This window comes from Mytilus edulis, chromosome 1 (genome assembly GCF_963676685.1).
Source record: "Mytilus edulis chromosome 1, xbMytEdul2.2, whole genome shotgun sequence".
Taxonomy (NCBI): Eukaryota; Metazoa; Mollusca; class Bivalvia; order Mytilida; family Mytilidae; genus Mytilus; species Mytilus edulis.
In genome coordinates, this window is record NC_092344.1 from 66732042 (window position 1) to 66746147 (window position 14106).

General features: G+C 33.0%; 1 protein-coding gene across 1 annotated transcript; it reads left to right on the plus strand.

Moving 5' to 3' along the window:
- Positions 1 to 4393: 4393 nt before the first annotated feature.
- LOC139528317 (tripartite motif-containing protein 2-like) lies at positions 4394 to 6064 on the plus strand. Its single transcript, XM_071324284.1, has one exon. It carries the CDS (start codon positions 4394 to 4396, stop codon positions 6062 to 6064), a length of 1671 nt encoding a protein of 556 aa, XP_071180385.1.
- The last annotated feature ends 8042 nt before the right edge of the window (positions 6065 to 14106 follow it).

Consider the following 14106-nt stretch of genomic DNA (forward strand, 5'->3'; position numbering starts at 1 on the left):
CACAATATGGCATATACTAAAGCATGGAATGGAGATTAGTATGGAAAACCTTGAATTTGTACTTTGGTTGTAAATTTTGGATAAAATAAATACAAATTGAATGGAATTGTCATTTTTATCTGTTTTAATGGAACTGTTTATTATACTTTTTAAATGAGATAAGATATGACTGGATACAGGTTGTTTATTAGGCCTTATTTGAAAGAAGTAGAGAAAGAGGTAGACCAGCATGTCGGGGTGGGGACAAAAAATGATCACTGTTTCTTTAAGTAATGGGGAGATACAAGTATTTATTATAGCCAAGGTTTTCACAATAACCCAGTATTGCATTAATAGTGTTATAGCTTTATGTCACAGTATAGGGAAAACGGTACTATTACATTTTCCCAGCATTAGGTTGGCCCTTTGTGTACCCAAGACAGGTGAAGGAAGTCAACTTAGGAGCGCCGTGATTGGATGTAAGGGTACAATATATTTTTTTTTATTTATCTATGAATAACTGCTGTGTTTATATTTACAATATAAATTTTTAAACCTATTGAAATATTTTCTAGAGAATTATTCGAAAAGGCTTTCAAAATTTTATAAATTTGCTGCAAAATGAAATAATAGAAATAATTAATGGGGCATTGCGAACTAGTCAACAAGTATGATACAATGTACATTAATTAATGTTCCTTACGACCGATCATCAATAGGTCACGGTAACTCTCCAACGAGATGGATTGAGATATAAAGCCATGATTATTGAAGAGGCATGACTTTTGAATTCTAGATACAACATATTTCATTAATAAAATGGAGTCACACAAGATAAAAAGGGAATGCATTCTTATTGCCTATGATAATAATGAATATGTAACGTAAATGTACACAAATATAATCATTGTTAATTTAAAAGAAATTCAGATTTACATCGTGTTAATATTAAACCGTGCCGCCCAGTCCCGCATGCAGCTGTGGCCACCCTGTTGAGGATAGTTTACACTATTTTTAGAGTGCGCTTTTCACAACGAAGCAAGAGAAATACTGTTTTTAAAATTAGAAAGATATGCTATATCCTTTGAGCTTCTATTAGCTGGTGACGGTGACCTTTCTTTTCAGCAAAACAAATACATTTTTGAGTCCATACAATCTTATATCAGAATAACACAAATAAAGGCAACAGTAGTATACCGCTGTTCAAACTCATAAATCCATGGACAAAGATTTAAAACAATCAATTAACATTCTTAATTTCTACTTTACAACCCTTCACTCCAGTCTAGTTTTTTTTCATTATTATTCCTTATTATATTGTATTTCTTTTTATTTCTTATTTTCGTTTTTAGTGTGTATTACATGCATTCCTACGTTTTCCTATGTTTTTCCGTCATTATCTAATGTACTTTGTGTTTATATTTATATTGGGAGAGGACGTCTCTAATGTTTGTTATAACTTGTGTCCAATACATTTTGCTACTTATGCAAATAAAATATGTTTAAACTAACGGTTATCATTACATTAGAATTAATTGATACACACGAATATCTTTTAAAGATTCCCAACAAAAAAGGTTAAACTGCATTTTTTAAATTATTTCTAAGAATCGATGAATTTGGGTTTAATAGACAGTTATACAAACAAGTTATACATGTAAGAGGGCCCATGGGTGGTATATTTTCACCATTATCAAATTAATGGCAATTTTTTGTACTTAACAACGAAAAGCAGACACGATAATATTAAGCAAAAAACAAAAAAAAAATCATTCTCCTGAATTTGAACATATGCATGTACAAGCAGCAAATTGAATGTATTAGCTGGATTCAAACCCATTTCTAATGTGGAACAGGGTTTTACTGCATGCACAAACAAATGATTAGTAAGTAGATTTTGTCTTATTGGTAGGAATAAACATTCCAAATTCTATGAAACAAAATCCCGCTGCAAATATTTTCACCTGTCCTTAGTCAGGAATCTGATGTACAGTAATTGTCGTCTGTTTATGTAGTTCAAACGTGTTTCTCGTTTTTCGTTTTAATATAGATTAGACCGTTAGTTTCCCATTAGAATGGTTTTATACAGTATATACAAGTAATTTTCGGGGCCCTTTATATCTAGCTATTCGGTGTGAGCCAATGCTCTGTGTTAAATGCCGTACCTGACCTATAATAATGGTTTACTTTTATAAATTGTTACTTGGATGGAGAGTTGTCTCATTGGCACTCATACCACATCTTCCTATATCTATTTAATATGGGTAAATAAATGACTGAGGGACTTAGGTGAAATATAACCTCTAACAATAAGAACCCTAGAAGTGTCATCCATTGGTAGTAGTTTGATCTTTCACGTTGGTAAAAATTAAAATCGAAATAAAAACAACATTTATCTCCTCACTCTATATTTAACACCACTCAACATACCAAAATTGTTATGATTTACAATAAAAAGAAAATATTATCCTCCACACACATGATCATGAAAACACTGAGATATAATTTATGATTAGTTGAAATAAGAAATTAGCATAAAAAAAGTTCTAAGGTTCACGTATTAACTTTTTTTTAAGAGCAACTTGTCTCTACTTCTCCCCGATTACAAGTCGGAATCTGTAGTTGAATGTAATGCATCTTAAGCAAACAGGAGGCCACTCTTTTGGCAAAAGTAAAAGTCCATGAAAACTGGATTGGTATTAACAAAATAAAATCAGCGAAAGGCGAAAATACAATTATGTCTCCCCAATTTTATATTGACTACTCTTCACCTTAGTTTACTGGACGTAAGTTCATTCCATTTTACTACTAGTATTATATATGAAAATCAATTAACTTTATAAATGGACCAAGGTAGTTTGAACTACAGATAAAAATATATTTAAACATCAAATGCTGCATGAAAAATAAAAGATTGAGCTAAATAATGAAACTTTGCATGCCTATGATATGTAAAATAAAGAAATTGAAAAAAAAACCTGATCAGCTGAGTCTTTATAACACCAAATAAACAAATAGATTCTAAAGGTTCGCTAGCTCTGGTGAATAAGACATTTTTGTAATACAAAATTGGCAAACAAAAAAAAAGTATATCACAGTTATATTATTTTTACTTACAGCCATCTACAAAGGGGGAAAAAATCGTTATTGTGAATATGAATGAAATGATTTAGAAAATTCAATAAATTGATCTATTTGTCCGATTGAACTGTGACATGCATTAAGTTTAGTCTTTTAATACATTTATAATTACATTTATTTGTCTAGTTAATGAACAAAAAGGGGCAAAAGATACCAAAAGGGACAGTCAAACTCATAGATTGAAAATAAACTGACAACGCAACGGCTAAAAATTAAAAGACAAACAGACAAATATTAGTACAGAAGACACAACATATCTATAGAAAACTAAAGAGTAAGCAACACGAAGCCAACCAAAAATCAGCGGTGATCTCAAGTGCTCCGGAAGGGTAAGCAGATCCTGCTTCACATGTGGCACCCGTCATGCTGCCTATTTTATTACAAATCAAGTAAATAGTCTCATTTGGTAGGTCACATTCGTGAAAAGGGAAGGGTATTGTAGTTACGGCATAAGAAACAATAAATTATAAATCAACATTATTTAACTTTTAAATTACTAAAATCTGAACTCTTATTCTTTTTACTTAGTACTTGGTTGGTAAAATTTTCCCCCGAAAACCCAAATCCTGTATGTTGAAAGGTTGACTTATGAGTCCGACTACGATAATCGTGCTCGCGCAATGTCAGTTGGTCGATGGAAATGACTGGCTCTTCGGTATTGCGATAAACAACTGTGTGTTTCAAACAAATACTCGTCGTACGTTTTAAAAACCTTAAGATAGTAAGCTTGATATTTAAACTTATTTAAAACTATGTTATTCAGGTATATATTTCAATTTTTTCCACTGTCGCTAAAAAAAAGTTAAAACGACCGATTTATATCAGTTTATTAAAAACAACAGTAGCTATAGTATACCGCTGTTCTAAAGTCATCAATCGAATCAGAGAAAACAAATCCGGGTTATAAACTAAAACCGAAGGAAACACATCAAATAGAAGAGGAAAACATCGAAACAGCAGAAACACTGACGTGCAACAAAAAACAAAAGACAATGCAACATACATACATAGAAACAACCTAAAAGATAACAATTGCCATTTTCCTGCACAAGCTGCAACTAATATGATATATTTTTATTTCTGGAAATAAAATACTTGTGTTAATAAGATAAATGAGATTGATGTCAATTCAGGAATATTAGATATTTAAAATGAAGTCATCGATAATGTGATTGGTGGGATATTGTTGTCTTAAACATGTTTTAAACTTCATAAACAACTATTGTGATGACTTTTCATTAATGGTTGCATTTTTTTTTGTAGTTTATGTTAAATGGCGACATCCTGTCAAAGTTGTGGAGTTTGTGACCTCCGTCACATCACAAAACCATCCATAGTCTGGTGTACAGAATGTGACGAGGGACTCTGTACAGAATGCCAGGAACATCATGGTCTGTCTAAAGCATCCAGAAGACATAAAGTGATTCCTATTATTGATTACCAGAAATTACCAACCGATGTTCTTAAAATTACTCAGTATTGTAGCAAACACGATGAAAAGTTTCAAATTTATTGCAAGAAGCATGAATGTCCATGCTGCAGTAAGTGCATAGTGGAAAGCCATTCAGAATGTCGGGATATCGTAAATTTAGATGACGTCATTCATAATGTCAAAACCTCCAACGCCTTGTGCGAGATAGAGGAAACATTAGTTGAAGTTGCAGAAAATCTACAAAAAGTTCGTCAGCATATACAAGACAATCGATCGAATTTGAAAGATAAGAGAATGGAAATAGAAAAAGAAATAAAGAAGACCCGAATAATGATCAACCACCATCTCGACAAACTACAAGAAGATTTTCTGAAACAACTCTTTGAGGTCGAAGAAAAAGATAACTCGAAAATTTGTCAATTAGTTTCATCCTTAGAGATAAAGGAAAAAGAAATAGCAGAATACCAGAGAAATGTTTCGAACATCAAGCAACATGCGTCGGACCTTCAGTTGTTTCTTTCAATGAAGCAGATAGAAAAAGACGTAAATAGCAAAGATAAATTCCTACACTCGCTTGTAGCAAACGAGGGGCAACTATCTCTTACATTTAAGATCAACGCCTCTATCAAAAATATCATGTCCGATACAAAAAGTTTTGGAGAAGTGCATATTGAAGCAAAACCGTACGATATTGTTCTAATCGAGAAAAAGGCTCAACAAGCCCAAACGATGATACAAACAAGATCCATTGAAAATTTGAAACTAACGTTACACGAGACAATTAACACTCAAGGAGAATACATGTTCGGATGTTGCATGCTGCTGGATGGTAGAATGGCCTTTACCTTACTCTTAAAACAGACAGTAAACGTATTCAGCGACAAAGGATTACAAGACTTCGAGGTAAAGTTGCCCATTTTCCCGTGTGATATAGTTTACATAGGTGAGGACAATACATTAGCTGTTACATCTGAGTCATCAAAGTGCATTACTATTATAGACGTGGAGAGGAAACAAATCAAGAAAACCATTTCACTTGATTCTGACAGTTATGGCATAGCACTAAAAGATAATCGATTGATTTATTACGTTGGAAACAAAGGTATACGAATGATCAATCTCAACGACGAATCTATAAGTGACATAGTACGGGACAAAATGCTAGCTGGCGGTTCCATTGCAACTTTTAAGGACAAATTATATCACACAAATACTGGAAAAAATACAGTTACGTGTTATAATCTACAAGGTCAACTACAATGGAAATTTCAAAATGAAGGTGTTCTGCAGAAACCTCATGGTATTGATGTAGATAATGATGGTAATGTGTACGTAGTGGGGAGTGATTCACACAACGTTGTAGTTATCTCCCCTGATGGAACACGCCATAGAGAAATAATGACAGCAAGTGATGGTCTAAAAAGTCCTATGTTAGTTCATTACAGTGGTTTTAAGAATCAGTTGTTAGTCGCGAACTGGAGAAACAACGCTCATTTGTTTAGTTTTATCTGAATAGTTAACAGTTCATTAGATCATTATCTGAGATATTTCATATATAATAACCACAGGCGCTTGGGTCTAGGATACAGATTTTTTTCTCTGGGAAAACGTGCCTTCCTTGCCGTCAGATCGCACACATAGTCAACTTCCGGGCACGTAAATTTGAAATTAGTCAAAATAGTTAAAATCTTTTTATTATATGCTGGAGATGGACTAAAAATATTACGAACAATACCAATTTGATAAATATCAACGATATGTGCGATCTGACGGCAAGGAAGGCACGTTTCCCCAGAGAAATCGTTGGGGAATCCAGGTAGGTCAATCTATTTATGTATAGATAGCAGAAAAATGGCGTCGAGATAGTTGCCTTTTTGTTTCTTAGTATGGATAGTAAAATTGGGTATTTTCTCTGGGTCGTTTAAATCACTCGAAACTAGGTGAGACATGCACAGAAGTGATAGATATGTATTATAAATATAGAAAATTGAATATTTTAATAAAAAAATAAAAAAATCTGTATCCTAGACCCAAGCGCCTGTGATAATAACTGGAATACAGAAACCTGTTTTGTCTATTTTGTCAATTATATTACAAGTAAGCATTTGATTGAAACACAAGGTGGAACGAAAAAACAAAGCAATAACCTAAAACAAAGAATATTATCTGTACATAACACGATAAATATTGATAATAATCAATGTTTGGATTTATCTAGGGATTTGTTTGGGTTTACAAAAAAAAGTGTCTCTATCAGCGCAAATACGATTCACATATTAAAAAAGTTCTAGATTGAAAGAGGCAGTCAATGGTCGCAAACTTCTTTGACATGTGTTTAAATATGACGTGAAATCGACAATGTATGATCAGGTACACCTTTTGCACTTTTGATTGGTATTTTAATTAGTTTCGTAGAATAAGAACACAAGTATTCAAATAAAAAAATCAATTCCATTGGGTCTCCAATTTGATATATCTCTACGGACATCATGATGTGTATTAGTAAACGTATGGCTAAAGTTATCATATTACATGAAAGAAAAATAATTATCCAAATATTAAAAGGAAGGAATACGCCAGTAATATCATTATAAAAAGCCCAAAACACGCTTCGAAATGCATACAAGTTAGGCACAAAGAATCACGTTTTCAATGATTTGAAAAAAGTGCCAAGCTGACATTTTCTATCGACGCAACATAAGAACAACGTATCATAAAAACCAAAACCCTTCATGTGAATTATTATGACCTTTGACTACAGACTGAGGTTTTTACTTAACAGCATGCAAAGTACGAAGTATCCCAATTGATTGTAAAATTAAAGTTGTCAATTTATTAAAAAGTGACAATCAAAACCAAATATAAAAAAGAAGATGTGGTATGATTGCCAATGAGACAACTATCCACAAAAGACCAAAATGACACAGACATTAACAACTATAGGTCACCGTACGGCCTTCAACAATGAGCAAAGCCCATACTGCATAGTCAACTATAATAGGCCTTGATAAGACAATGTAAAACAATTCAAACGAGAAAACTAACGGCCTTATTTATTTTAAACAAATGAACGAAAAACAAATATGTAACACATAAACAAACGACAACCACTGAATTACAGGCTCCTGACTTGGGAAAGGCACATACATAAATAATGTGGCAAAGTCCACTATAAATACAAATCTTCAAATGAGTCATTAGGAAGTCACAGACGAGAATCTTGTTTAAACAGCTACATCTTATATTTTCAATCGAATATGAATTATGCTTTCTAATACTGTAGATTCGTAATTATTCGTCGGGTACCAATTTTCGTACTTTTTGTTGCTTCAGGGAAACACGAATTAAAATTTTCAAATATATATATATATTTTCCATATATGCTGACTTAGGTAAAATAACGGAATCTTATATCCACGAGAATGCTAGATTTCCTGAAACCACAAAAATGCGACGCACGAAAATAAAAGAATCAACATTATTGATTTGGCCAATGTGATTGTTATATTGTTTTTTATACGCCCGCAAAATTTGAAAAAATTTTCGTCGTATATTGCTATCACGTTGGCGTCGTCGTCTGCGTCGTCGTCGTCGTCGTCGTCCGAATATTTTTAGTTTTCGCACTCTAACTTAAGTAAAAGTGAATAGAAATCTATGAAATTTTAACACAAGGTGTATAACCAGAAAAGGAAGGTTGGGATTGATTTTGGGAGTTTTGGTCCCAACATTTTAGGAATTAGGGGCCAAAAAGGGCCCAAATAAGCATTTTCTTGGTTTTCGCACTATAACTTTAGTTTAAGTGAATAGAAATCTATGAAATTTTGACACAAGGTTTATGACCACAAAAGAATGGTTGGGATTGATTTTGGGAGTTTTGGTTCTAACAGGTTCGGAATTAGGGGCCAAAAAAGGGTCCAAATAAGCATTATTCTTGGTTTTCACACAATAACTTTAGTTTAAGTAAATAGAAATCAATGAAATTTAAACACAATGTTTATGACCACAAAAGGAAGGTTGGTATTGATTTTGGGAGTTTAGGTCCCAACAGTATAGGAATTAGGGGCCAAAAAGGGACCCAAATAAGCATTTTTCTTGGTTTTCGCACCATAACTTTAGTATAAGTAAATAGAAATCTATGAAATTTAAACACAAGGTTTATGACCATAAAAGGAAGGTTGGTATTGATTTTGGGAGTTTTGGTCCCAACAGTTTAGGAATAAAGGGCCCAAAGGGTCCAAAATTAAACTTTGTTTGATTTCATCAAAAATTGAATAATTGGGGTTCTTTGATATGCCGAATCTAACTGTGTATGTAGATTCTTAATTTTTGGTCCCGTTTTCAAATTGGTCTACATTAAGGTCAGAAGGGTCCAAAATTAAACTTAGTTTGATTTTAACAAAAATTGAATCCTTGGGGTTCTTTGATATGCTGAATCTAAAAATGTACTTAGATTTTTTATTATTGGCCCAGTTTTCAAGTTGGTCCAAATCGGGGTCCAAAATTAAACTTTGTTTGATTTCATCAAAAATTGAATAAATGGGGTTCGTTGATAAGCCAAATCTAACTGTGTATGTAGATTCTTAATTTTTTGTCCAGTTTTAAAATTGATCTACATTAAAGTCCAAAGGGTCCAAAATTAAACTAAGTTTGATTTTAACAAAAATGGAATTCTTGGGCCTCTTTGATATGCTGAATCTAAACATGTACTTAGATTTTTGATTATGGGCCCAGTTTTCAAGTTGGTCCAAATCAGGATCCAAAATTATTATATCAAGTATTGTGCAATAGCAAGAAACTTTCAATTGCACAGTATTCAGCAATAGCAAGAAATCTTCAATTGCACAGTATTGTGCAATAGCAAGAAATCTTCAATTGCACAGTATTGTGCAATAGCAAATATTTTCAATTGCACAGTATTGCACAATAGCAAGAAATATCTAATTGCACAATATTGTGCAATAGCAAGAAATTCCAATTGGATTTCAATTGGAGTTATCTTTCTTTGTCCAGAATAGTAGTTGAATCAACTTAAATCATTATTTTTATACAATATACAATGTATATTCACTTTTACTACCAACTGATAGGTTAAAACAATCTTTACCATTCAGTGATAACAAGCACTTTTTTTACATTTTAATATTTATGATGTATTTAAATGAGTAGTTATTGTTGCAAACTTCATTAGAAATTTGAATTGAGATCAGTTTTGAAATAAGGGAAAGTGGGATGTGAAAAAAAAATTGGGGGGTCAATTTTTTTCATTTCAGATTTCATAAATAAAAAGAAAATTTCTTCAAACATTTTTTTGAGAGGATTAATATTCAACAGCATAGTGAATTGCTCAAAGGCAATTTTTTTTTTAAAGTTCATTAGACCACATTCATTCTGTGTCAGAAACCTATGCTGTGTCAACTATTTAATCACAATCCAAATTTAGAGCTGAATCCAGCTTGAATGTTGTGTCAATACTTGCCCCAACCGTTCAGGGTTCAACCTCTGCGGTCGTATAAAGCTGCGCCCTGCGGAGCATCTGGTTGTAGTGTGGTATACTTTGGTGAGTTTCCCTTAATTATACCGAATTTGGTGTAATATATGTAACCCAGAACAACAGTGTATATTTGTATGCAGAGGACAACTGCATAACTATATATTTTAAGAATCTAGAGGCACAACAAATCTAATGAACCAGTTAATACGATATTCCAGGTCTTGAATGTCCGTTCTTATTCTCTGTTAAAGGTCTGTTACTTAGGAAGAATCTTTTTGACCAACTGTTCTCATTTGGAAAGTTCAATTCACCTTTTCCGAAAGTTTTAAGGAAACAATGATCATGATAATGATTAATATTTGGTGTCCTTAATGGAGCATCGTTTATAAAATTACAACGGCTTTTTTCCATATACAATTATATCCTCGTTTAAAAAAACTTAATTGTATGAACTTTGACATTGGCTTCTTTCTCTCTATTCACCGCAATCTGCTGTTTGTTTTTCCAAATAATGATTTATAGTTTTAGGTATGCAATTGAAATAAAACAAAAATCAGACAAAGAAACAAAGATATTTTTCTCGCTTATTAATTTGTTGATAATGACACAGATAAAGAGATGAAATTTTTGAATCACAAGATGCTAAAATTAATAATAGCCAAGGACGGGTTAAGTATATGTCCGGGGGACGGAAGATCTTAAAGAGGGACAACAAATACCAATGGGACATTCACACTCATAAATTGAAAATAACCTGTCAACTCCATGCCTAAAATAAAAACAGAAAAGCAAACACACAGTAGTACACAAAACACAACATACAAAACTAAAGACTAAGAACCCCACCAAAACTTGGGGTGATCTAAGGTGCTCCTGAAAAGTAAGCAAATCCTGCTTAACATGTGGCAACTGTTTTGTTGCTCATGATAAAATTGAGTATGGAAATGGGGAATGTGGCAAAGAGACAACAACTCGACCATAGAAAAAAACAACAGCAGAAGGTCACCAACAGGTCTTCAATGTAGCGAGAAATTCCAGCACCGGAGGCGTCTTTCAGCTGGCCCTCAACAAGTACAGCATCTACTTACACTGTCTTGAATACCAATCTGTTTTTGCGATTTAATTTTCGAGCACAGACTGAAAAAATAATAAACACAATTAGTTTTGTTTCATATGTATATATAGTTTCATTATATTATCAACCACAAGCTCATTATTTAGTACCAATGATGCACAATATTACTACACAGTTAACACTGGCACTTCCTTTAATTGCTCTATCTAAGGTATTACAAAGTTTGCTCGATGAATATAATCAGTACAATCGTAATCTAAAATAAAATTGAGAATGGAAATGGGGAATGTGTCAAAGAGACAACAACTCGACCATAGAAGAACAGACAACAACAGAAGGTCACCAACAGGTCTTCAATGCAGTGAAAAATTCCCGCACCAGGAGGCGTCCTTCAGCTGGACCCTAAACAAATATATATACTAGTTCAGTGATAATGAACGTCATACTAAACTCCAAATTGTACACAAGAAACTAAAATTAAAAATAATACAAGACTAACAAAGGCCAGAGGCTCCTGACTGGCAGAAATGCGGTTGGGTTAATAGATATAGGAAGATGTGGTGTGAGTGCCAATGAGACAACTCTCCATACAAATAACAATTTAAAAAGTAAACCATTATAGGTTAAAGTACGGCCTTCAACACGGAGCCTTGGCTCACACCGAACAACAAGCTATAAAGGGCCCCAAAATTACTAGTGTAAAACCATTCAAACGGGAAAACCAACGGTCTAATCTTTATAAACAAAACGAGAAACGAGAAACACGTATATATTACATAAACAAACGACAACTACAAAAACATGTTTATTACACCAGGGTTTTCGATATCACAAACTAGTCAAAACATTTACTAAATTTTATCATCGGTATAAAGACATCATTCGTAAATATAGCTCAACATGCAGACTTTTTATACGTTCAGGTATTTCACATCCAATTTTTGTATGGAAATATTCTTTATAAAGCACAAAGGTGTCAGTATTCACCTCATAAATTTACAAAACCTTTGAATAGACTTATTAAGAAGGGATATAATTACGATACTGTTGTCAAGTCATTAAAGATTGCATATTTTGGCGTTAATATTGAGTCACTGATAAGGTCTTTGCGTCGGAACTAAACACATTTATTCTAAAAACAGTTGTTGGCATGACACGGGTTATGTTCTTCTCATATATGTTATGATGGTATGATACTAAACCCCTTACGGGACGGATTGTGCCTGATGTTCATATGATGAAATCATAATCTTTCAGTCAGTTTAATTGAAGTCTGGAGCTGGCATGTCAGTTAACTGCTAGTAGTCTGTTGTTATTTATGTATTATTGTCATTTTGTTTATTTTCTTTGGTTACATCTTCTGACATCAGACTCAGACTTCTCTTGAACTGAATTTTAATGTGCGTATTGTTATGCTTTTACTTTTCTACACTGGTTAGAGGTATAGGGGGAGGGTTGAGATCTCACAAACATGTTTAACCCCGCCGCATTTTTTGCGCCTGTCCCAAGTCAGGAGCCTCTGGCCTTTGTTAGTCTTGTATTATTTAAATTTTAGTTTCTTGTGTACAATTTGGAAATTAGTATGGCGTTCATTATCACTGAACTAGTATATATTTGTTTAGGGGCCAGCTGAAGGACGCCTCCGGGTGCGGGAATTTCTCGCTACATTGAAGACCTGTTGGTGACCTTCTGCTGTTGTGTTTTTTTATTTTGGTCTGGTTGTTGTCTCTTTGACACATTCCCCATTTCCATTCTCAATTTTATTATGTGAAAGTATTTATTCTATCTTTTATGTCTTATAAGTTTATGAAAGAGAAAATAAATACATCCATATTACTATTTCACTGATACTCTTTTCTATAAATAACCGAAAAAGAAAAAGGGAATTGTCTAGTCATTTTATATAACGTCAAGATTAGAATTTTGTAAATAAGCGATTATCAAATAAACCAATCACCATGGCCAGGTGTGAATTTATTTGTATACACATAGATACGCACATACATGTACATTGTACAATGGAATCTATGGTTACATATATAAAAATATAATTTTACACTTTTTTTAGTACAAATTTTTTTTGTAGACGACTTGCATTTGACATCATTTGATAAAACAGTAACACTGTCTTTAGCTCAATAAGTCAATGGAATGTTTTTATGAATACTGGTTATAGTCTTTCACAGAACCCTGATCCGTAGTAAAAATGTTAAAAATAGTAACATCCCTATCTGTGTAGATGGATTTTGAACTGTCCCGTCATTTATCAATTTCTTATTCAGTCGCGTGATATATAACCTTTCAGGTAAGCAACACTCAACATTTCAGCATAACAGGACTGAGGTACTTATTTAATTTGATATTTCAATGATTAAATCTTCTTTAATTACGATTTCCATTTTCCCTAATATAAGTATAACATACATAAATTTGTTATTAAAATCATCATAGATACCAAGATTAAATTTTGTATTTGCGCCAGACGCGCGTTTCGTCTACAAAAGACTCATCAGTAACGCTGGAATCCAAAATATTTAAAAAGGACAAATAAAGTAAGAAGTTGAGCATTGAGGACCAAAATTCCTAAACGTGTTGCCAAATACAGCTAAGGTTATCTATTCCTGAGGTAAAAAAGCCTTAGTATTTTCTAGAAGTGATGACTACTGTGTTAGTGATACCCTCGGGGAATTAAAACTCCACCAGCAGTGGCATCGACACAAAGTATTTATTTATTTCAACTTTTGGTCTGTGCTTAAGAAGTGTTCACACAATGCAATGTCAATTTGAGCTGAATTCGTCCTTTACACTCAATCTAAACATTCCTTCGTTCCCCTTTACTAATATCAATGTTCACATGTTATAAAATCATTTTTTTATTACATGCAGCCGATAGTAAATATAGGCCTTTCATGGGTTAAGTGTACATAAAACTAGATATTCAGAATGTGAAATTTATTATGCATATTTAAGGAAAAAACATCAATTGAA

Bases quoted from the DNA above. Each gene is read 5' to 3' on its own strand.
- LOC139528317 (XM_071324284.1), top strand. From the start codon at position 4,394: ATGGCGACATCCTGTCAAAGTTGTGGAGTTTGTGACCTCCGTCACATC.